Here is a 23916-nt window from a genome sequence, read left to right on the forward strand (position 1 = left end):
GAAGCGAGGAGAGAATTTTCCTCTCTACTCCCTGCCCTGTGTAGGGACAGGAAGCCACTGGAGTGTGGATGCGGGGGAGGGGCATTTAACCTCTCTGCTTCCTGTCCCTACAGAGGTCAAGGGTCATCCTCCAGTTGGGGCCGTCGTGGGGGATGCCATGGAAAAATCTACAACTTTTTCCTGTTTTTCCCCCATGTACAGAGCTGTGTGAGGGCTTATTTTTTTAATTCTGCATAACAATTTGTAATTCTCATGATGTTATTTATTATTTCATGCCGTGTACTGGGAAGCTGGAAAAAAATTCCAAATGAGGAGAGATTGGCGAAAAAATTGTCACTTTGTGGGAATACTTTTTTTTTTTTTTTTTTACGAATTTCACTATGCACCCCAAATGATAAATCTACTTTAGTCTTTGGTTCAATGCGATCACAGGGATACCAATTATATGTAGGTTTTATTGTGTTCTAATACATGTTTAAAAATCAAAACAATGTGTATGAAAAAAAATTCTTCTGACTAACTTTAACTTTTTCATTTATGGAGCTATGTAAGAATTTTTTTTTTGCGATAAAAGCTGGCATTTTCATTGCTACCATTTTGAGGACTTTGCAACTTTTTATTACATTTTTATGTGGTGTTAAATGGTATAGAAGTGAGATTTCGGACATTTGGGCACTATTTTCTGTTATGGAATTCACAGTCGGGAATAACAGTTTTTATATTTCGATAGATCGGGAATTTAGGAAGCAGCGATACCCAACATGTTTGTGATTTTTACTGTTTCAGAGAAAGAGGGGTGATTTGAATTTTGAATTTATTTTTTTTTAACTATTTTTTTTTAGGGTACTTTAACCCTAGTTAACCCGAGTTTTAACACATTATTATTAAATGTGCCACTGGTACGCTGTAACGACTCTGCAGAAACCATACAGCTTCGGGACTTGTGCGTGCAGGTGTTAGGATTGGGTGTTTGCTGCAATATAAAACACACTGCCATGCAATGTAAAAATGAACTGAAGAATGCAAGTGTTTTTACATGTTATAATATCCAACAAGAACAACGGCACCACCTAGTGTCTTCTCTGAAGAACTGTTCAGCAACCATATGCTCAAAATATAGTGTCCTGTAAAACGACCTGCTTGTGGTGACCAGAAAATATATATCGAATAGGCGGTGCTCTAGTCCTAGGCATACAGTTCAACAATAATTCGATGTGGGAGAAGGAATGGACAGCACTCACCAATCTTCAATAAAATCTTCTTACTCTTTATTCATATCACAGGAACAATTGCATACTCACAATGATGCGTGCAAGAGAGGGGGGAGATTGAGGCAGAATGCCTGTGGTCGGTGGCAACGATCGTTTTGCGCAAAGTCGCGCTTCTTCCGGCCATGTATAGTATGTGACTGTAACCTGAAGAGTTTACGGATGAAGGCTGAGTGCTCCCACATGTTCACCCAATGAAACAACAAATCCAAAAACAAAAAAAGGTTTGCGTCATTTTTATTTGGGAAAACCATCATTACAGTATAACAAAATGTTGTTTTTTTCCCCCTATTTTGTGCAAAGATGATTCCCTGCAAACACATCTGATGCAGTAGTAGTTTACACAAAGTTTTTTTTTTACTATAACAAAAGCAACTAAACCTCAGATAACAGAGGTATCATACGCAACACACTGCCAAAGCAGCTGACCCCTACAATAAAATAAAATACCATGGAAATCAGAAATCCTTGTGTTTTATGTAGATCCTGAGCAATGGCCTGCGGCATATTACTACTACCCTGCTTGCTCAGGAGGAACAAGATTAAAACACAACTCAAAATAAAACAAAAGCAGCGTCATGGATTTATATTAAACAAAAAAAAAAAGTTTTGATGTTTTTATACAAGTTTTTGTCTTTGTATTTACTTATCCTGTACTCATCCTGAATTACATCCTTCAGGATCATGTGTTATGCTCCAGAGCTGCACTCACTATTCCATCGGTGAAGTCACTGTACGTACCCTGCACTATTTCACAGCTACTTCAACAGAATAGCGAGTGCCGAGTGGAATCTCAAGATTAATACAGGATATGTAATGCACTTACAAATATGTAGATGTTTGTAGAAGATGTGGTTCACAGATGAAAAACATTACACATTACCCTGATCAAGATATCATCTTCAAAGAAAGTCAGCCCTTCAACAAATGTGGCTGCACCCTCATGTTATATACGTACAAAGCTGTACAATTCAGTTACATCACATGCACTCAACTTCCCAGCTCCGTGATGCAAAATTTATAAATTTTATATAAGGAAAAAAATGTCAAATGAAGTTCTTTCTTTTGAGGTGTCCAGGTATGAGCTCACACAGATCATGTCCAGTAAACGTGGCTCATACAATTGCATACTGTGAATATAAAAGTTCTCTTATCTTGTAGAAGTCCTCACATATGCAGCCCTCCAAACCAATACGGCCCGTTTCAGTCTGCAAACAGAGAAAGAACACACAGGGTCAATAAAATCTACTTTCTTGCTTCAAAGCCACAGCCATGACTTGGAGCTTACATTTCAGATAAAAAAAACTTCCCTTCATGCTATGCACCACATGTATATGTGTTTTGACCTCGCCACTCAAGAGAGTGATTGCATTGTCAGAAAGGGGAACCAGGGGGGTGCACACTACACCTAGCACGTCCTCGGCCACCTCTGATGGAGCTCAGCCGCAGATGACCACCAGAGCGGCAGGAGCTGGAACAGCCTCCACAGCCAGCACTGCAGGAGCAGGTACGAAGGGGAGAGAAGCTGCAGCAGCCGCCATCTTGCCTGAGGGTCCCTCATTGCAGGATATATTTGAGGTAGTCACACAGAGTGGGGCTGCTATAAGTGCCTTGGTCACCCAGATTGGTGGTCTATCTGAAGATGTGGGCCATATTAGGCATGATTTACGGAAAGTTAATGAAAGAGTGCGGGAGGTGGAGGACCGAGTAGGGGTCCTGGAAGATAAGATACCGCCAATACAGTCCAAAGCAGATGATTTGGAAAATCGCTTACGGAGGAATAATCTGCGTTTGATTGGAATACCTGAAAAAGCGGAGGGGCAGCGACCTGCTGAGTTCTTAGAGGAGTGGTTTACTACCCAGTTTGGCAAAGATACCCTGATCCCTCTATTTGCTATTGAGAGAGCTCATCGGGTACCGGCCCATGCACCTCCTGTTGGCGCCCCTCCGCGGCCGCTTATTCTCCGGCTTCTCCATTATCGGGATAGAGATATAATTCTGCGGGCAGCTAGAGATAATCCTGCTCTTAAGATTGGAGGACGTCGGGTGTCAATATTTCCGGATTTTTCAGCGGAGGTCCAGAAGAAAAGGGCACAGTATTTAGATATCAAGAAGCGGTTGAGAAGTCTGCAGCTACCCTATGCTATGTTATACCCGGCACGTCTGAGGGTTGTGGCTCTTGATGAAACGCATGTGTTTACTACACCGGAGGATGCGCTGAATTGGCTGGATAATAATGAGAACAGATTGAGGTGCAGAGATCCTGAGTAAGAACTCTGGCAACACCTGCTGGTCATTGTGGATAAAACCCTCCTTTTTACTCTTTTGCTATGGAATATAAAGGAAAAGATCAAGAGGGCGTTGGAAAAAGTTGTCTTTCAGTTCTTTGTTCACTACGGGACTTGCTGTTGAATACCCGGGGGCTATGATATGTTCGGGAGAAGAAACTACTTGTGGTTGTGTCATTTGAAGACCCCTTGATTTTGGTTGCGGAGCTGAGAATCGGCTTCAGGTTTTATACATCATCAATACCCCATTCCCTCTTACGGGGGGAAATGTCTAGAATGTGTATGTGTATCTATGTTTATATGTTTTTTGTTACAAGTTTAGTTGTGGGGAAAATGTTTAAAGCAGACATAGAGACTACAAGTATATATAAGATTTGTGTACCTATGGATCAACTGTTTACTTGTGATAGAGAGTGGAATGTTTCAATGTTATTTTTACATATTGGAAAATGGCAAATGTATTTAATGTGCTGTTTTGGAATGTGCGGGGATTAGGAGACGCTGCCAAGAGATGTGCGGTATTTTCTACACTGCAACGATATCAACCTGCAATTTGGTGTTTAGCAGAAACCCATCTAGTAAAAGATAATGTGTCCACTGTTCATAAAGCATGGATGTCTCACGAATTTCATTCTACATATACCACCCACTCTCGTGGAGTTAGTATATTGATACATCGCTCCATCCCATTCACCTGCTTGGAAAAAATGATTGATTCAGAAGGCCGCTTTGTGTGCCTTAAGTGTAAGCTATACGGAACATTGCTGTACCTAACTGCCATATACATCCCTCCTCCTTTCTCTAGTGTTATCTTGAAAAGGGTAATATCTTTTATGGCAGCGTCTCCTGATCTTCCGGTTTTAATAGTGGGGGATTTTAATAATTATCTGAATCCTTATTTAGATAAACATCATACAGGGTCAATACAGCCAGATGCTCCCCCTACAATGTTAGCGAGATTGTTGCAAAAATGTGGTCTAAATGATATTTGGAGGATTCACAATCCCTCAACAAAACAGTACTCGTGTTACTCGAGCTCCTATAGATCATTATCAAGGATAGATCTGGCAGTTGGATCTGACCATCTGCTTGCTGTTAAGGGAACTGTAGAGTACCTCCCACGTAGCGTGTCCGATCACAGCCCATTAAAAGTGAGCCTTAAAATGGGGGAGAGGGAATCAAGACACAGTCTACTTTGGCGGTTGAATCCTTTTTGGTTGCAGCTGGTGGAAGGAGCTGCGGGCACGGCAAAACTTATAGAAGAGTTTCTATGCCTTAATACTAACTCGGCATCGCAAGAAGCGGTGTGGGAGTGTTTAAAAGGGATGTTGAGAGACCACTACTTCTATAAAGTATGCGCACATAAGGCGGCCAGTGCCACTGTCACTAAATCCCTATCACAGGCAGTTGTGGTGGCAGAATCAGCATATGTGACAGATCCATCCACAGATAAAGAGAAAAAGTGGGTTGAGGCTCAGGAGCACTACACGGAGCACATCCGACTGATGGCGGAAAATAAACGGTTGTTCTCCAAACAGAAATTCTTTGTAGAAGGGGAGAGTGCAGGTCATTTGCTGGCAACGATTATACGGTCCCAACAGGGTACATCTCATATAGCGGGATTGAAAGATAGAGCTGGTACTATTCTGACTTCAGACACGGACATTGCAAATAGATTCTATGAGTACTATAAAGGAATTTACCAATCCCAACTGACAATATCAAGAGAGGAGTTGAGGACGTATGTTGCAGGTGTATCCCTACCTAGACTCACTTCGGAGGTTAGAGATCAACTAGAGGGTCAGGTCACTTTAGAGGAGCTGGAAGAGGCTCTGGCAGACTCAGCCAATGATAAGGCACCGGGGTGTGATGGATTGCCGGTGGAACTGTATAAGCTACATAAGGACCTACTGTTGCCGCCATTGGTGGAGTTATTTAAAGAAGCATTTATCACAGGCTGCTTACCAAGATCAATGAGAGAGGCCATGATTGTTCTGATATTGAAACCAGGGAAGGAAAGTACAGACCCTGATTCTTATAGACCTATATCTTTATTGACGGTCGATGTTAAACTGTTGGCGAAAGTGCTTGCTAGGCGTCTACTACCGGTGATCTCAGCCTTAATTCATGAGGACCAGTCAGGCTTCATGCCTGAAAGATCTACAGCAATTAATCTTAGACGCCTATATTTGAATATTCAGAGAGGGGTCGAGTGTCAGGGTGTTCCAGCTGTGGTCTCACTCGACGCTGCCAAGGCTTTTGACAGCGTCGAGTGGGAATATCTATGGGTGGTGATGGAGAAGGTGGGCTTTGGACCACAATTTATGACATGGGTACGTCTTTTATATTCACAACCAAGTGCAAGAATTAGGGCGAATGGATGCTTGTCAGATGCGTTCCAATTAGGAAGAGGCACAAGGCAGGGCTGCCCCCTTTCTCTGCTCCTTTTTGCGATAGCTATAGAGCCCCTGGCTAGTTTAATAAGGAGTTCGCCTAATATACAGGGCTTCCCTATAGGCTCTGGAGAGGAGCGCATCTCACTGTATGCTGATGATGCCCTGTTATATTTGGGAGATGTGGACAGCTCTATAAGCCCAGTTATGGAGGTGATTAAACAGTTTGGGGATAGGTCGGGCTTGAGAATTAATTGGGATAAGTCTTATATTCTCCCATTGGCGGTGCTGTCGCTGGAGTCTCCGGTCCACGCGCTGCCCCTTCGGGTAGTTCAAAAATTCAAATACCTTGGAGTTACGGTGTCCCCGAACCCCAGGGATTACATTGAGGATAATATAGCGCCCCTAATGAATAGGTGTAGGGATAAGGTTAACACATGGTGTAGGCTACCCTTGTCCATGATAGGTAGGGGTAATTTAATAAAAATGGTGCTTATGCCTCAGCTGCTTTATATCCTCCATAATACGCCCGTATGGATACCATTTAGGGTATTCTACAGTATACAGAGTATGTTCCGCGAATTGCTCTGGAAAAAGGGTACTCCTAGGATTAAAATTGAAACCCTGCAGAGAGCCAAGGATAATGGAGGTCTGGCTATCCCAAACACATGGGTCTATTTCTTAGCAGCACAAGCACAACATTTAAGAGGTTGGGAACAGGGAGGGGATGGTTCGGTACCTAGCGGGAGACTGGTGGCATCTATAACTGGCATGACACCGCCAATAGCGGCGATAGAAATAGGAAGTACAGGAGCGCATGGAGGATTGAGATGCCCGACTTTGGTCCTTATGTCAAAGATATGGTCCAAGATTAAGGATATGGTGGGGGTTCAGGGTCATAGTGAGTATTTTCCTATATGGCATAATCCCCGGTTACCTGAGATGTTCAAATTAGAGGGTTTCTCGCCATGGGAGGGTAAAGGAATATGGTTTGTGCAGCAGTTATTAGATGGAGATAATCTCAAATCTTTTGAACAACTAAGAGAAACCTTCAATCTGCCACACACACAATTCTATAAATTTTTACAACTGAGACATGCATATGAGAAGACTGTAAAGGATGGGATGCTTCAATTGTCAAATCACAGTACACTGAGGTTGATAGTGGGAAGGGGCCCGAATAAAGGAATTATATCTAACATTTATTCTAGTCTCCTGGGAGAATACCTAAAAGGACATCCCCTCACGATAAAAGGAAAGTGGGAAGCAGAGGTAGGGGAAATCTCAGATTCCCAATGGGAAGAAATCTTAGAGGGAACACCATTATTATCTCCATCAGAGGCCCAAAGATTATCTCAAATCTATCTCCTGCATAGGGTATACAAGACACCAAGCCTGCTCCATAGGATAGGGGTACGACCTGACTCTTGTTGTCCTAGATGTTCGTCCCCAGATGCCAAATTATTCCATATGCTATGGGAGTGTAAGGAGCTGGAGGAATTTTGGAGACAAGTCTTACATGTAATCCGGAAAGTGCTGTCGGTGGACCTAGAGCCGGATCCGAGGACCTGCTTGTTAGGATTAATCGAAAATGATAATATGGCGGGATTACTATGCTATGTATACAAAAATTATTATATATGGCACGCAAGTCCATAGCGGCTCGATGGATCCAGACTTCGGCACCCACGATACAGGAATTTATAAATAAGGTTAACAGTATAATTAGATTGGAGTGGGGGGTATATTTGAAAAGAAAATGCCCCAAAAAATGTGATAAGTTATGGGGAAGGTGGATGAACACGACTGGAATTCCGAATAGGGCCCTGATAGACTTACGCAATAGCTCTCAATACCAATTGATGACTGTGGCTGTCTGAAGATATCTATGACAATCTCTTAAAGGGGAAAATAACTATCGTAGGTACTTGTTTGTGGGATGAAAAAAATCCCTGCTCTCTAGGCATGACTTGTGTAGAAGATCCAATTGGTCATTAGACTTGATTAATAAATGTGGTCTCTATATGTCTGCTGTGGGGAAGGTGGGCGGGGGAGGGGGGAGGGGGTTGTTTCTTATTGTTTTTAGTCCTTGCAACAGTGCGTTGTTATAATGTTGTAAAAAAAAAAAAAATTACAATAAAAATGTTTTGATCAAAAAAAAGAAAGGGGAACCAGGCACCAGAGAGCTATTTTTACTAGGGGATATTCTGGCAACATCTGCTCCTTTAGCTTCTTATGCCTAGGGCTCCATAGGTGTTAATGGATCCAGGCACAGGAAGCTTAAAGTAGAGCATATCCTGCCAGAGGAAGGGGGGGGGGGGGTAAACATCAGTATGTAAGTGTGCTTGGTTTGCAATCCTTCATCCTGGTGCTAGCTTTCCTTTAATGTGCTACAATTTGGACCAACTTAAGGTATAAAGAATACCAATTTAAGGTGGTGTACACTTACATTCTAAATATACATCAAGGACACTTACTCATAGATCTAGACACTGCAACTGTGGTAATTTTCTTATATTTGTGAAACATGGCCTGCTAAAATCAACTTTTAAAATTATGCTTATAAGCCAGAAAAGCCACTGATGGGTGTTACCAGAGCTCCTCCATGCTACACTTTCACCATGTCACCCTTCCCTCTCTGCCTGATGTAATCTCACAGCAGCAAAGGATGTTTCAGAACACAATGGGGGAGTGTAACAGCCTGTAAAACTATAGCACAGTGGGGCTTCTTAGAAAATCAACATTTCAAATTCTGCTAAGGAAAGAGGCCGTGGATAACAAATATAAAACAATTACCACATCTTCCTGGTTTATCACGTTGTGGTATATGTTTTTTTTTTTTATGTTAACATTAGACAGGATTAGCAAAATATGTATATGTGAAGTAATAGAGAACCTTTAAGGAGCTTCTGTGTAATCTGACACGGTGAGTTTTTGTTTTGTTAGCAAGATAGAATTCTAAACAGATGCTTAGTAAAAAGCAGATTAGGCAGAAAAGCGTGGGCCAAGGAAGCACGTGCTATAATAATTACCTATAAACTACCGATTTATGCAAAATTAGTAGAAACCATTGTTACCATTTAAATATATCCTACACTTAACACCCCAGGTTTAAGTCTTAGGTCTTTTAAATAATAGCCCCCACACACTACTTACCCTCCGAACGGCAACCACATTGTTGCAGACGAGGACACCCCCCACAAATTCTGCCTGGATTCCTTCACGGAGAAGTACTTGCTTGAAATCAGACAGTCTGGGCTCATTCATAAACACAGACTGATGGCCAGGAACCTGGGAAGTCATATGACACATATTAGTTGCCTTTATTACCTACTTAAAAGAAATCTACCATCAAAATCATAAACAAGGGGCACTTACTCATAGATCCAGACACTGGGACTGTGGAAATCTTATATTTGATATGACTTTCTTACTTCTAAAATGAACTTTCAAAATCATTCCAATGGGCCTCTGGGGCTCTGGTGGGCGTTTCCACAGCCCCCCAGTGCTGCAGCTTCACAGACTGTTACAATACGCAGAACATGGGGAGGGGAGCCCTGCTCTGCTCATTGTAAGAGCCTCTGAAAAGACATCCCTGAGGGGCTCTGGAAACAACCCACAGAACCCCTCAGGCTGATTAGTTTAATGTAAAAAAAATTATTTTACAAGGAGTAAGGCCATTGATAACAAGTATAAGAAGATTACTACAGTCACAGTGTCTGGATCTATGAGTACGTTTCCCTGGTTTATCTTGATGGATTTTGATGGTAGATTTTCTTTAATGATTACTCTGTTTAGCTGAATGTTTCATGAACACTGAAAAGCTGGTGTTAAACTATCTGCACATGTTGCCGATTGACATGTGGAAAAATTGCATGAAAATCTGCATCAAATATGCAGTTTTTAATGTCCATTTAAGTTTTAATTTTTTTTTACCCATTTTGTCTCACCTGACATCATTTCAAGCAAAAATCTGCAAATAAACCATATCATGGTGCGGTTTTGTAGCAGATGTCATATTTTCAGATGTCCACAGACTTCAATCCATGAGGATGCAGAAGAAAAGTGACTAGAACATTATAAGATTTTCCGCATGGAAAATTTACTACATTACATTTTTCAAATCACATTCACTTTAATTTTAGTTTATGATGGAGCTTTTCTGCAAAAATATCAGTGCGTTATCCACAACATGTGCAGATAGCTTCAAGGATATAACCAGCGTTGACTATTTAGCAAATTTTTGTAAGCAGAAGCCTGTATATTAATATACATTTAAGAAAAAATACTTTTAAATATACTTTACTAAATGTACATACTATGCATTCCATTTATAACCAGGACCTTTATTTGCCAACGTGAAAACGTTAAAAAGACATAATACATTCAAAGACAGGAAGTACAGATTTTAAAACTAAGCTATATAGAATGTCTGTGTACCTCAATACTTGGTAATGGTTCTAGAGTGGGAATGACTTCACTTTCCTCTGAAAATTCTTTCTCATCATCATCAAACAGGCTCTTAATGGCTTTCTGCTGAGCGATGGTGCTGGCATCAATGGCTGGAGTATCCACTTGCATTTCAGAGTCTTCAACTTCCTCTTTTAACTCACCATCTTCCAGAATAACTCCTGTATCTACTTTTGAAACCCGCATATCCAGAACACCATCAATCCAGGCCAGCTCAGTGTCTTTTGCTTTGCAGAACTTGAGGGAACTGACAAGGGAGTCCTTTAATCTGACCTGTATGGAAACAGAAATCAAAACAATAAGCAAATAGTACTCTATACGTGGAAATTACATTCAGGTCTGGGTGGGTCTCTAACATATTGATATACCATTACACCATCTAAATGGCATTGCTGGTGATCTTTCATACACAAACTAGAATACCAAGAAGGGTTACAATCATGCTTAGAGATATTGAATATTGCGCTATTTTTTCTCTTTTATACCCTAAAATTGACACATTGAGATAGATCTGCATCCTTTTTTCCTAGGCAACCTACAGTATTTTTCAGATTATAAGGCGCGCCGGAGTATAAGGCGCACCATCAATAAATGCCTGCTGAAACGTCTAGGTTCATATATAAAGGCGCACCGGTGTATAAGGTGCACCAACAATAAATGCCTGCTGAAACTTCTAGGTTCATATATAAGGCCCAACGGAGTATAGGGCGCACCGGAGTATAAGGCGCACCGGAGTATAAGGATGAATGACCAGCAGGTGGCAGACCTGTGCACAGTTCAAGGCAGCTGTTGTCTGTAAGTACGGTTTATATATAAGGCGCACTGGACTATAAGGCGCACCTTTGATTTCTGAGAAAATCAAAGGATTTTTGGTGCGCCTTATAGTCCGAAAAATATGGTAAATAGTTATCGCAACTGTTTTTTTTTTTTTTAAATTATACATATATATTTATTACAAAAATGTTTCAATTGATCAGATCAAAACCAAGCTTAACTGGATAATGGTTTGTATAAACTATGTTGTTTATACACAGCTAAAACAGTTCCTTACACTGTACTGAAGAGACAACCAGGTTGAAACAGCACTGTCTACAGTTGGGAATCTGTTCCTTCTGGAATAGATATACTGGTTTGGTTTTAATCCCGCATCATGTTATTAGGCTTCCTGAAAGTCATGCTTGATGTTTAGGGGGCTGCCTTACAAGGCAGAAAAGGGGGGAAATGTTTTACTTGTCCCATCCTGGAAAATGTATTTGCATAATTCCCAGAATCCCCTAGTGGAGCATCAATGGTTATAAGCCTCCACACGCCTGCAAGGCAGCCTTGATGGGCAAAGTCTCTGGAAGGAGAACTGTTACTTCCCAATGTTATGTCATTGCTGGATTTATAAAATGTAAAATAAAAGGTGTTAAAATTGTAGGAAATTAAAAATGCAAAATACATACAGAATTTTTTATTTTGTGGTGCAATGTCCCTTTAAACCGCAAAACAATCCAAATGTACAGACATAACTAAAATTAACACATTACCTGGTAAATGTGTGTTTCACTTGTTGCATCCACGGTCTCATGAAGCTTAGGGGTGTAAACTTTAATATCTTTGCCTCCGAAAGCTCGGCAAGCCTCAGCAAGGTCCTGGCTTGCTTTAGGTGGCCCATGGACAATTACAAGTTGACGGGGCTTCATTTGGTTGATAATTTTCTTGATGGAGTCTCCATCTGAGCGGCCTTCATAATCAATGTATGTGACCCTGGCTCTGGATACAAAATTAAAATCTATCTGGATAAAACAGAAATCTGTATGGTATCCACAACACTCTTTAATACATTGAAAAAAAATGTGTAAATCACCGGTTACGGGTCATAGCATTACACTTCTGTTTTAGGATACAAAGACGAGAGATATTGCAAGATTTTAACCTGCACTGTAAGCATTAGGAAGCTTTACCCATGAAACCATTTTTTACTATCACAACGCCCCTTTTACTTTAAAATAAAGCAACCACGTAGACTACAAATCTCTTACTGTGTCTACTACAAGTCATGTTTGTAGAAGTCTTAAAAGGTGTATTCCCTTAAAGGGAACCCGTCACTTCAATTTTCACAAATACAGCTAGTGACAGGTTTCAATAGAGCCCCATTAATCAACTGATACCCTTCTTTTAGCTAAACATTGTTTCCCTCACATCCCCATAAAACTTTATAATCCTGCTTTCAGCTCTAGAAGTGGATTTTATGGGGATGTGAAGTAAACAATTTTAGCTTAACCTGCCACTAGCTGTATTCTTGAAAAGTGTGGTGAGGGGTTCCTTTTATAGGCTGAATAAAGAATTGCTCTGACACAGCACCAAAAAAAATAAAATAAAATTCACTGGGCTACTTTGGAATCTTTAAATTGAATGGAGAGTAGGCACACATGAGAAACTCTACATTCAGACTTGCTATGGGAAAGGTATCAGCAGACCCCCATTCTCAAGATGAAGTTACTCATTACAAATCCAGAATGATTGGAGATCACATACAGTGGGTTCTGAATGTCCCTTATAAGCCTTCGGAACTCCACTTTCTCTCACTCATTAAAATTACAGCCCTTAACTGAATGACTCACTTGATCTCCATTGCCTCTGTTGCGGAAACACATTTTGTAGGAACATCCGATAAATCTTGGTCCATTGGTTCCTCCCCATTGGTCATCCCGGATTCCAGTTTGTTCTTCTCTTCCTCTGTGGCTTGGAGTTCAGGAACTAAAAAGTCTTCAGGTCTATATTAAAATATTGAAGAGATGAACAAAACATTTCACAAATCAAATTAGATCGCACAGGAAGAGTAGCAAGTGGTCCCTTACTTTATAATTTCTCCATATTCATCCCATTTTATTCTTTCTTCAGGGGCAGGGAACATGGGATGAGACTTTTTTGCCTGCTTAAAAAAGCTGCCTTTCCTGCTGCCCTCATTCTTCATCATCAAGTCATGTTTGGTCTTGTGGGTCATGGGCTGGTCAATGTCTTCTTCTGCATCGCTCTCATCACTAGAATCAATGTCTGCTCTACATAAAGAGGCAGAAGATGATTAGAAAGATGAAGCTGGAAAGCAACTTTAAATCTACAGGTCTGACAAGCAGTACATACTCCTTGGACTGTTCCAGTTTTTTGGCAGCCTCCTTTTTCAGTTTTTCTTTTTCCAGGTATTCTTCAAGCTCTCTGCCTTCCAGTTTTACTCGTTTCCTAAGCTGCATGAAAAATGTACATGCTTATTTATAACAGGAGCATGCGTAACAAACAGTAAAGCGAGATAAAGATAATTCGAAGTAGAGAATCACCGCCCTCTGGTGGCACACAACATCCATGTATCACTCAGAGAAAACTCAATTAACACCTTAGTTAATTTCTAATTGAGCTATATTACCTCCATATCTATGATCTTTTCTGTAGGGTTGTCAATCAGAAACCGAGTAAGAGTCCCTGGAGTGGTCCTATACGTAAGTATGACAGAGTTTTTGGGGTCTTGGCACCACTGGATGAACAGCTCTCTGGAGAAACCACACTCAAGGTCAGGCTGGCTGGCAAGTACAACCTTAGGACTAGGGACACGAGCAAGATCAGCAAAGCCATGACAAAGGGACAAGTGACGGAACTGAAAGGGATTGTTTCTCTTATCTTCAAAACATCTCATGAGCTTATCACTCATCCACTCCACCTGTTAAGAGAGCAAACATTGTAATAAGAAAGTAAAAAAAACAACAGTCTAGGGAAAACTTGTATAGAAAAAGAGTTTCAACATTTTGTTCATTATGTACATTAATATAGATATACAAATAACTCTGGATAAAAGAGTTTAACTTTTGTTTCATATTTTAATGCAAAATATGTAGTACTGTAATATTTGGTGCAAATTACTTTTACACCTTTTAAAAAGTGTTTTTATTTTAATTATTCTATTTGTTTGGTTCCAGTAAGAGACCAGAACAAGCAAACTCGTAATTGCTGATGCAATTGCTGTATTGCAGTGTACTGTGTTGGAGGGTGCCCTACAGAGAAGAATGGCGTTACTCAAACAATCCTAGAAATAAATATATTTGCAACATATTTAATTATTTGTGGCCGTGAATATAGATTAAAAAATAATAATAAATCATAATTTATGGAAAATGTATACAGTATTAATAACCTGCAAATCTTCCTTCTTTGCAACTATGGATAGAAGATAACCTAACCATAATACCCCTTTAATGACTGGCATAATAAGGGGTATCAGCAATCAGCAAGGGCTTTAATAACATAACTTCTATTATGGTGAGAATTACGGAAAACATTTGTCAAAAAGCCACAACAGTTTATATACCTAATGATTCATTTAGATCAAAATATAATGTTTTGTCTGTTCAGCTTTATACTTCTGGGAAAAATGTAAATATGTTTGCCGGGATAGGACAAAATAAACAATGCGTCTTTTTGTAACCTTGAAAGGCAGCACTCTTAAAAACAGAACCTGTCACCACATTTTCACAAATACACATAGTGAAAGGTTCCCATAGAGCCCTAGTAACTAACAGAAATCATTCTTTTAGCTAAAAATTGTTTCCCTCACATCGCCATAACATCAACTTTATGTTATATTTGCTGGCATCAGTGGGGATGTGTCCTACGTGGCTATCCAACTACTCCTCCCCTTCCATGCCTCAAAGTTTGCACCACTTCATGTCATGTGACAAGGGTTTCATCTAAGGCCCTGTTAAATCTGCAATGTCTACCCCATGTATGTATCTGATCACATGAAATCACAGCATGCCTCCAGGGAGGCTCTGGAGGAGTAGAAGTCCATAGAGGCATGCTGTGATCAGATACATACATGTTGCAGATGTAACAATATTTTAGAGGACATCACCCTGGCTACATTACTTTAAGTGCTGTAAAATTACTTTAAATGATGTAATAGAGCTCTTGCTCTCAATGGTCCATACATCAGCACATCATAGTACTTTGAATAATAATAATCTTTATTTATATAGCCCCATCAAATTTCGCAGTGCTTTACAAATCACTGAGACCTGTCAATCAGGAACAGGGAGGCGTGCAATGCAAGTAACCACTTAAAATGCAGGGCCTCATTGGACGCGCATCAGTTGAGTTGCATTTAAGTTTACAAACTAATTTTGCAAGGAAAGGAACCATTTAAAAAGCATTGTTTTTCTCCCTAATCATAGTTTTTTAAAAAAAGTATTTATCTTGGGTGGGTTTATTTCAATGCCAAGTTCTCTTGAACACCATGCATGGCTTTCAAGAAGCCTAATGACACGATGTGGGATTAAAACCCAAATCAGTATATCTATTCCTGAAGGAACAGATCCCCAACTGTAGACATCGCTGTACAATGTTTCGACATGGTGTGTCTCTTCAGTACAGTGTAGGGAACTTGTTTGGCTGAGTGAGAGGCTATTGACTAGTGTCAGCTTGCCACTCACCTGAGACTTTGAGAACTCCACCACATTGTAGCTGACATTATTGAGAAGGGCTAAAGAATAGACTCCAAGGCCAGCATCTTTAGTTCTCCAAATCTGGTCAAGAAGCTGTGCAAGCTCCAAGACTCTTCCAGCAGTGTCAACTGCAATTAACACATTTCCATCTCCTCGCAAGGTCTCCAGTACATTTGCTGCAAGAAAAAAAAAACATGCAGTGTATACAATATTATGACCAAATTATACTCCAGTGATATCCACTTTAATATTACAAAATACAATGAGAAACCTACCAATCATAATCAAGTGGGCCTCTGTATTTAAAACATCTCTGCATTTACTGTTTACCCACATACTTTAAAAGGACCACTACTATGTTTATTTTCTATAGAATAACCATTTTATATCCTGCAGTCATCATGTAGCTCCAGCATTATGCATGTACTAGTAGGTTACACAAAGCTTTAAATAGATAACACAGATAACCAACAGAACAAAATTAAGTCCATACTGAATATGTAACAAATTAAGGATTTATTGACAAGAACAGTAATAACAAGGTTTATACATACTGAGCAGTTGTTCATCACGTTGTTTTCTTCTCGGTTGTACATAAGTGGCATTAAAGCAGTCAGTGATGAGCAGGGATGGCCGACTGATCATCTCCAAAGAACAACCATTTAAGTGTCTGAGAAAGAGACAAGACAATGTTTTATAATCTGTGCAGCTGCAATAAAACCTTGTTACACTCTTAACAGTTATGGCTTACATCTCCCTCTTGTGATTAAAGTCCACTGCATAAACAATCTCTTCCTCTCCATCCTTCACAATTTTCCATATTGTTCCTCCTATCATATGACCAGCTGGTAACGGAGTAATAGACAAGCCATGACCTTTCCCTGCACAAAAATAGTTTTAAATTATAAGATTACAAAAACAAATAGAATAGAAAGGGATGTCCAATGAATATGCATCTACCAGGCTGATGTTCATAAAATTGCTCTCCTTTCACTTTACCAGCCAGCACTTTGTGTTGAGAAAAACACTTCAAATGCAGCGATTGGCTAAGGTCAGCTGATCAGTCTGGGTTCAAGTGTCAGCATCTTACCCAGCAGATCCTGAGGCTAGGTGATCAATCAAAACCTGCTACCATATATGTGAGATCTCGCCCATCTACCTATAAAAATTAAAAAAAATCACCTCCAAAGTCATATGAAAATTAACAGAGAAGAATTACATTTATCCTCAGAGGAGTCAAGTTTAGAGGCTGCAGGGAGAGTGTCATTTCAGATGCCCATAGCTTCGGTTCTATATCACCTAGAACCATGCTTTTCATATGAAAAGTAAGAACCTCATCTTTCAGAACGCATCAGGTTGTATGGTTCTGTGATCTAACAAACTGGATATACAGGTTGCCAGCTATTTCTTTCTCTGTCTAGCTCACAGAAACACAAATCTAAAGTGATCTGAAATATCAAAGGAAAGGGGCATCTGAAGTGATGGAGCAGCTTCTAAATTTGACTTATCTGAGGCAATTCTGACTCATCTCTGCTCATCATCATATTTACTTAAGAGGTAAATGGGTGAGATAACATGAAACATGGAATTCTAAAGACAATTCATATCCTATCTGAGGAAGATAGTAGCTTAAAGGGGTAAAATCTGTTTACAGTACAAAAGATAAGAGCTTTACCTTTTAAGTGTACAATTTGAGAAAATTTTAGTTGTTGTATTTTATCAAATGCGGAGTCCACATCATCCAGAGTGTACAGGTTGAAATCTTCTGTGTTATGTCGAGACTGAAACAAGAGACTGCAGTTTTCATCTTGCACATGTGAGCAGAACAAGTCATAAAGACAAAGAAAACACAGATGCTTTATTAACCTGATACAGATCATACATGAACATCTGACCCATCTTGTACACAGGGATGGTGGCGTAGATAGCGCAGTTTAAGCCCAGTTTACCAACTGCATATGGGAGCGCTCCTAGGTGAAGGGGATCTGGATGAGAGAGCAGGACTGCATCTACTTGGTGGACATATCTAGAGATCAAACAGAAAAAAAAATAGGTAAAAGGGCTAGTCCACCTTTATGCAAATGCATAATTATAGCAATTTGTAACTATTGTTTTAAATCAATTATAGTTAAAGGTTTTCCCATTAATGACATGTACCCCCTTCCGTCAGGACAGTGCATAAGTATCAGATTTGGGCAGGGGGTTCCCCTAATGGACACTGAGCTGGAAGTGTAATAATAGTGCCAATATTTATAGTGTGGGCCACCCACAATCAGACATTTATCCCGTATTCTATAAAAAGAGGGATAAGGGTAATTTATGGGAAATCCCTTTAAAGGAAATCTACCATCCAAATTAAAGGGAACCTGTCACCAGGAACCTCATTTTTCACTAAAGACAGGTTGCAGAAGCTTATTACACTCGCAGTGCAAATCTGCCTTTCTGCCTTTTCTATGCATTTGAATTACAATGTAATTGTGAGTTATAACTTACTCTTGCTCCAGGACTTTGGACACTAAACCTAAGTGTCAATTAGGTTTAGATGCATTTCAAAAAACAACATGTGCCTTGTCTGTTATTTACTCCTCAGAGCTTTGTGCTCCTGTCTAGCTCCTCCTGCTTCTTCTCAGAGGTCACAGCCTGGTCAGTCTGACATCAGTGGGGGAGGGACAAACTGTACAGGAGCACAAACATGGAGACAGCCTGCAGCTCAGACAAGATACATGTTTTTTTGAAATGCATCCAAACCAAAGTCCAGCCCCTGTGACTACCCCAGGATTTTGTCAGCATGCAAGAGTAAGTTATAATTGTATTGTAATACAAATGCTTAGAAAAAGCAGAGGCGCATGTTTGCACTGCAGGTGTCATGGGCTTTTACAATCTGTGTTTAGTGAAAAATGAGGTCCCTGGTGACAGGTTCCCTTTCAGCATGGATAAACCACGGGCACTTACTCACAGATACAGGCATTGTGACTTGTGATAATTTATTTAAAGACTTACAAACAAATTTAAAATGGTACTGTCTTTGGGATTGGGGTTGTTTAATGTGGTTCAGGTCCCTGGAGGGAATCTAAGCACATTTTGCATTATGTGCAGATTTGCCTCACAGCATTTCCACACTGCATATCAGAGATTTATGACATTTCCCCACACAATATGTGGAAATGTCTGCAGCAGATTAGCTTTATTGCTGCAGACTTTTGTATCTGTAGCAAAAAAGTGATCTGTAACTTATTAATGCAGAAACTAAATTCTCCAATGTAAAGGTATCAATGCAAGTTCACTGGACGGGTACAGGAAAAGTAATGTATGCATGTAGATTTGCTGTTTGTTATTTATCTACACCTTAAACGTGCAATAGATTGAGAAAAAAAAAAAGAAAATTAAGCAGTCTTTATTCTAACACATCAGTTAAAAGGAGAAACATACTTTTTGATGGATTCAATAATGTCCATGGAGAAGTTCTCATCCCAGCCACAATCAAGGAGAAAGCGAAACTCGTCAACCTGTAGCAAGTAGCAGAGAGCAGACTCCTCCTGTGCTCCGGAGAGCGTTGTCAGTTTGATGATGGACGTCATTCTTCAGGATCCTGAAATATATATGTATAATTTTTTTATAAACGATTACATTGAATCTTCACAGCTCCTGCATTCTCTATGGAAAACAGTAACATTCATCTATGGCTAAGAGCATAACATATAAACTGCTCCTAGTGCCACCTTTACATTGCTAGGTATGGCTCATATTGTATATAAATGTGATTACATTAGAGTTTTGTGAGATTTTGGAAAACCGCAAGGGGTTGTAAAATTTGTTTTCCTTTTATAAAAAAAAAAAAAAGATTCTCAAGTGTCAATTAGCCTGGGTTCACCGCTGTGCTTGGCAGGTTCGGTTACACATCCAATTTTAATAACATCACATTTCAGTCTTCGGATCACCGTTTCAATTAACGTTAACTATCTCTAGGTCTATCCATAAGTTTAACAGTTTTGCAACACTTTAACAAACCTACTTCCCAATATTAACTCTGCTTGCTGGCAGAGAAGAGGAATCTGTTTTTAATTCCTGCCTTTATAGTTTCCCCGCCTCATGATAGCCTTATTCACCAACAGCAAGAAAACTACATGGTTAGGGGCTGAAATACAGAGATATGACTCCGTCCCCCACACTGACCAGTCCCCGCCTGACAATGGCCTTCTTCTGACTCCATATTGTTACCATTGTGATAGTGCCCTCAGATGCACCCGCAGCCTTGATGCCAGGATACAACACACTGTACCTGTCACACAGACAAGAGAGGAGAATCCCCGGTATCACGGCCCTCAACCCCCCATTCACCGGCCTCCCAGGCTACAGCACGAAACACAAGCTCCCGCCAGCCCCCTGGCCGCCACTGCGCATGACCGGATCTAGCCCCGGGCAGTCCATGTCACATGAAAGGGGAAGTGTGAAACGCAAACTACCACGAAAGGAACTTTACTGGTAAATCCGTCCTATCCCGCGCAGTGTCTCGCTTTATCTGGAAACATATTATCCCGATTCCATGCTGAGAGTGCTAGTACTATGCTATAACAGTCCGCCCCTCTAGGCTTAACAGTGGTCTCGTCCAGTGTCCTCTCTGGTGTTCCGGTCGCACAGTGACAGGTGAGGACTGACCTGAACGGCGGAGCGGGGGAGGGGATACCGGAGAAAGAACACTAAGCGGAGGTTAGTTAAACTAAGGTTTATGACTGAAGGGGGGTCCTGGGCCTGTATCAAATTTTGTAGATTATAAAGTGTTAATAGATCTGTTTACAATGGTTCTCTGGCTTGAGGAATTCCCGAGGATTCATTTCAGGGAAATACTTCGGGGAATGTATCAGCGGGGGTCTTGAGAAACATGTAATGCTGGGAAGGAGACCTCAGATGTGGAGGAAAACGCTGGGGCAGAGGTAACCATAAGGCCGTGTGCACACATTCCATTTAGAACCTCGGTTCTAATACCCAGGGGAGGCGCTCAGCTTTTAGAAAACCGCAAGTGACTGCATTTCAGCTGAAGAGGATGGCATGAGTGGCATGTGAAGAATACAAAACACTTTGTGTTTGGAAGGCCAAATTCCCATGCTGTGTTCTGAGGCGAAATGTAAATGCAATGTTACCTCAGCATGTGGTAATTGTGGAAGCTTTTGAATTGCATCTCAATATGCATCACTGGAAACGCACATGTGATTGGGCCAAGCCCATCTATGGACGTTTGCGCTGCGTTTATAAATTAAAATGGAGCTCGTGAAAGCAGCCTTACAATGTATTTACCTACTCTTGTTTCAGAGTTGCGTCTTTCTCCTGTGTTTTGGTGCGCCCCAGATGTTGCTGAGGCACTGGCTGAAGCAGGTTCCAATGGCCCAGTTGCAGTGCCAAAAATCTCTCGAGACACTGGCAGCTGGTGTAAGAAATTCAATCGTGGTCTGTGTTGCATTTTAAAATGCAATAAAATTGGAGGAGCTTGGCCTGATCGCATTGCATCTACGTTTCTTTTACATAAACACAATGTTTACACTGTTACCAAATGTTAATACACTGAAATAAGGCCAATCTCCTCCTTACAACCTTTAAATTGTGTGTGAACAGATCTACAGCATATAACCGTGTAACCACTTCAGCAAAGAGAGCAGTGCCAAGAAGCTGGGCAGAATGAGAGGCATTTATCAGGACTTCTATACCAGAAACTGGCATAGAATCCCTGAAATAATTGAAATGCCTTTTATGCAAGCTCCACGCCAATGGGGCGTGAAGGGGTTACGGGTTGTGGTGGGTTGGACTACTGCGGGGCAGGTATGGGAACCACCTTTGCGTTGCCTAGTGGTATTTTCACAAAATGACACCAGCTAGCAGCTTGTGTCGTTTTGGCCACCCACTGCATCTATCAATAGGCCTAAACCAGCGTATGATAAATCTCCCCCAATATGAGCATATGGTAGAGTTATGCAACTTTATTCTTTTATTACTTTTCCACACAATGGTGGACAGTTTCACAGTTGATTAATGTATTTACCTTTCTTCCCAGCCACCATGGTGAATATTATTACACATATCCGAGAAGGGTGGACGTATGCACTGGTGCCCCTAGGAGCTGTTGTTGGATACTATCTTGATAGATGGAATGATTCCAGGATGAGTCTTTTCAAGAATAAAAGTAAACTTTTCCAGAGGTAAGGCCATCCTTGTTTTCTTTGGGGTCTGGCAATGTGCATAGTACTGGTATGCTGGAAGTGTTGTACCACAGAAAAATAATATCATACACATAAAATATAGTCTTTGTGTAATGAAAACTTCATCAAATTTCTGAGGCTTGACATTTCATATTGCAACACTACAGTAATATATATATCATATTCAATTAAAAACACTCTTGTAATGATTCATAGATTTTGTTACAGTTGTATGCAGTTTAGACAACCCTCTCGGAGGTGAACAGAGCAGACACACTTTACTTGCACACCTACATTGTAACATACTACAGACCCTATTCTTGATTTACTGTTTTTTTGTTTTCTTATTCCTTTTTTTTTTCTTCTCTCTGCAGGGAACTGAAACACAATGAAGAGGCATGGAAGTAAAACTAGGAGGCTGCTACAGCAATATTGTAATGATCAAAAGTCATGTTCTTCAAAGTTTAAAGCACACAATATAATAAATGGTATTTGGAGTAAAAGTATATCCTCAATATTACTTGGTGAAGATAGACAATGTTCACCTGGTTCTTGTCTAGGTCTCCTGCAATGTGCTGTTTTGATGCCACATGAGGGGGGCAACCTGGGCTCAAATAAAGAAAAAATGTTTATCATTCAATGTTTTTTGTTTGTTTGTTTTTTTTCTGGGTGGTCTAGAATCCACTCTTACCCTAATAAGAGCTTTTCTTAGTACTGACCTTCGCTCTACCTGGGCCTCAAGATTTGATAATACTTGGAGCTCCAATCTTGGCTCATAGTGTCATACCCCGATACGGTGGTGTTGCACACTGGGATGTTTGGAGTTAACATGTTTTTAACATGTAACATGACTTTGTTTTCTTTGAAGTCACTAAGATCTCTCATAAATTGGTATTTTTTCCAATTTTGTATAAATGTAAGTTAATAAATTATGTACATCGACTTTTGTAAAATCTTTTCTTTCAACTCAAACAAAGCTTGCTCCCACAATAGCCAACATAGAAACGGTGATCTTACAGTAGGAAATATTGTTATAGTAGTACCACAGTAGCCAATATAGTAACTGTGCCTCCATATTAACAAATAAAGAGGGTGTAAGAAAAAGTGTGGAATGGTGGAATACATAGCAAAATACACATTGGATTGAAAAAATTAAAAAATGTGTCATATATTTTTCAAAAATCTATCCAATGAAACCAAGCACCTCATCTGCCCATCCCTTAGGCGGGGGCAACTTAAAAACCTTAAAGGAAACCTACCATTTCAAATGGTAGGTTTAAGCTGTAAACACCGAGCACCAGCTCAGGGTGAGCTGGTGCCGGTGCTTAGTTTCGTTAAGCTTTTTAAACTTTATAGCAGAAGCCGCTTCGGCTTGCGGCATTTCCTATGTAGGCGCGCGCACGATCGTGCGCACGCAGCGCCGAAGCAGTTTATGCTATAAAGTTTAAAAAGTGTTAAAACCGCGATACCGCGGTTTTAACACTAACGAAACTAAGCACCGGCACCAGCTCACCCTGAGCTGGTGCTCGGTGTTTACAGCTTAAACCTACCATTTGAAACGGTAGGTTTCCTTTAAAGGGTATCTACTACTAGGATGAAGGATTGTATGCAAATGAACCTGAGGGGCTCCAGGTTCCATAGGTATTAATGGAGCGTGGAGCCCCACAGACTCATTTCTATACAGTTTTTCATCCTGGTGGTAGATGTCCTTTAAATGGGAACCCCCATTTTTATCACAGTTTCAGATTCCCCAGGAAAAATTACATTGATTTAACCTAGAGCTTTTTCAATTTTGGTGACGGCTGGCACTCCCAACGCCAAAAGTCCAAATGTGTTGA

The 23916-nt window shown here is 40.4% G+C and overlaps 2 protein-coding genes across 4 annotated transcripts; one reads left to right on the forward strand and one right to left on the reverse strand.

The window, feature by feature from the left end:
• Positions 1-1500: 1500 nt before the first annotated feature.
• CPSF2 (cleavage and polyadenylation specific factor 2) lies at positions 1501-20328 on the reverse strand. Of its 2 annotated transcripts, none has more exons than XM_072116556.1 (15): positions 20170-20328; positions 19320-19479; positions 17757-17916; positions 17566-17671; positions 16642-16771; positions 16445-16560; positions 15879-16066; positions 13823-14113; positions 13546-13646; positions 13263-13463; positions 13026-13178; positions 11949-12174; positions 10390-10692; positions 9106-9240; positions 1501-2476 (listed from the first exon to the last, which is right to left on the reverse strand). In XM_072116556.1, the coding sequence occupies exons 2-15, from the start codon at positions 19466-19468 to the stop codon at positions 2384-2386; spliced, it is 2352 nt and encodes a 783-aa protein (XP_071972657.1). In that variant the 5' UTR covers positions 19469-19479; positions 20170-20328; the 3' UTR covers positions 1501-2383. The 2 variants fall into 2 exon arrangements, with proteins under 2 accessions (XP_071972657.1, XP_071972658.1); XM_072116557.1 differs by lacking the exon at positions 20170-20328 and adding an exon at positions 20109-20125.
• LOC140070209 (NADH dehydrogenase [ubiquinone] 1 beta subcomplex subunit 1-like) lies at positions 20324-22718 on the forward strand. Of its 2 annotated transcripts, none has more exons than XM_072116559.1 (3): positions 20324-20534; positions 21934-22078; positions 22453-22718. In XM_072116559.1, exons 2-3 carry the CDS (start codon positions 21939-21941, stop codon positions 22484-22486), a joined length of 174 nt encoding a protein of 57 aa, XP_071972660.1. In that variant the 5' UTR covers positions 20324-20534; positions 21934-21938; the 3' UTR covers positions 22487-22718. The 2 variants fall into 2 exon arrangements, with proteins under 2 accessions (XP_071972660.1, XP_071972659.1); XM_072116558.1 differs by having other exon boundaries at positions 20336-20597.
• The last annotated feature ends 1198 nt before the right edge of the window (positions 22719-23916 follow it).

Source organism: Engystomops pustulosus, chromosome 7 (genome assembly GCF_040894005.1).
Source record: "Engystomops pustulosus chromosome 7, aEngPut4.maternal, whole genome shotgun sequence".
Classification (NCBI taxonomy): domain Eukaryota; kingdom Metazoa; phylum Chordata; class Amphibia; order Anura; family Leptodactylidae; genus Engystomops; species Engystomops pustulosus.

What these genes read in the sequence shown, in the direction of transcription:
- LOC140070209 (XM_072116559.1), top strand. Translation starts at nt 21,939, where the DNA reads ATGGTGAATATTATTACACATATCCGAGAAGGGTGGACGTATGCACTG. An exon ending in AAAAGTAAACTTTTCCAGAG is followed by an intron (nt 22,079 to 22,452) that starts GTAAGGCCATCC and finishes TTCTCTCTGCAG; the next exon opens with GGAACTGAAACACAATGAAG.
- CPSF2 (XM_072116556.1), bottom strand. Translation starts at nt 19,468, where the DNA reads ATGACGTCCATCATCAAACTGACAACGCTCTCCGGAGCACAGGAGGAG. An exon ending in ATTATTGAATCCATCAAAAA is followed by an intron (nt 17,917 to 19,319) that starts GTATGTTTCTCC and finishes TTTGATCTCTAG; the next exon opens with ATATGTCCACCAAGTAGATG. An exon ending in TTTAATCACAAGAGGGAGAT is followed by an intron (nt 16,561 to 16,641) that starts GTAAGCCATAAC and finishes TCTCTTTCTCAG; the next exon opens with ACACTTAAATGGTTGTTCTT.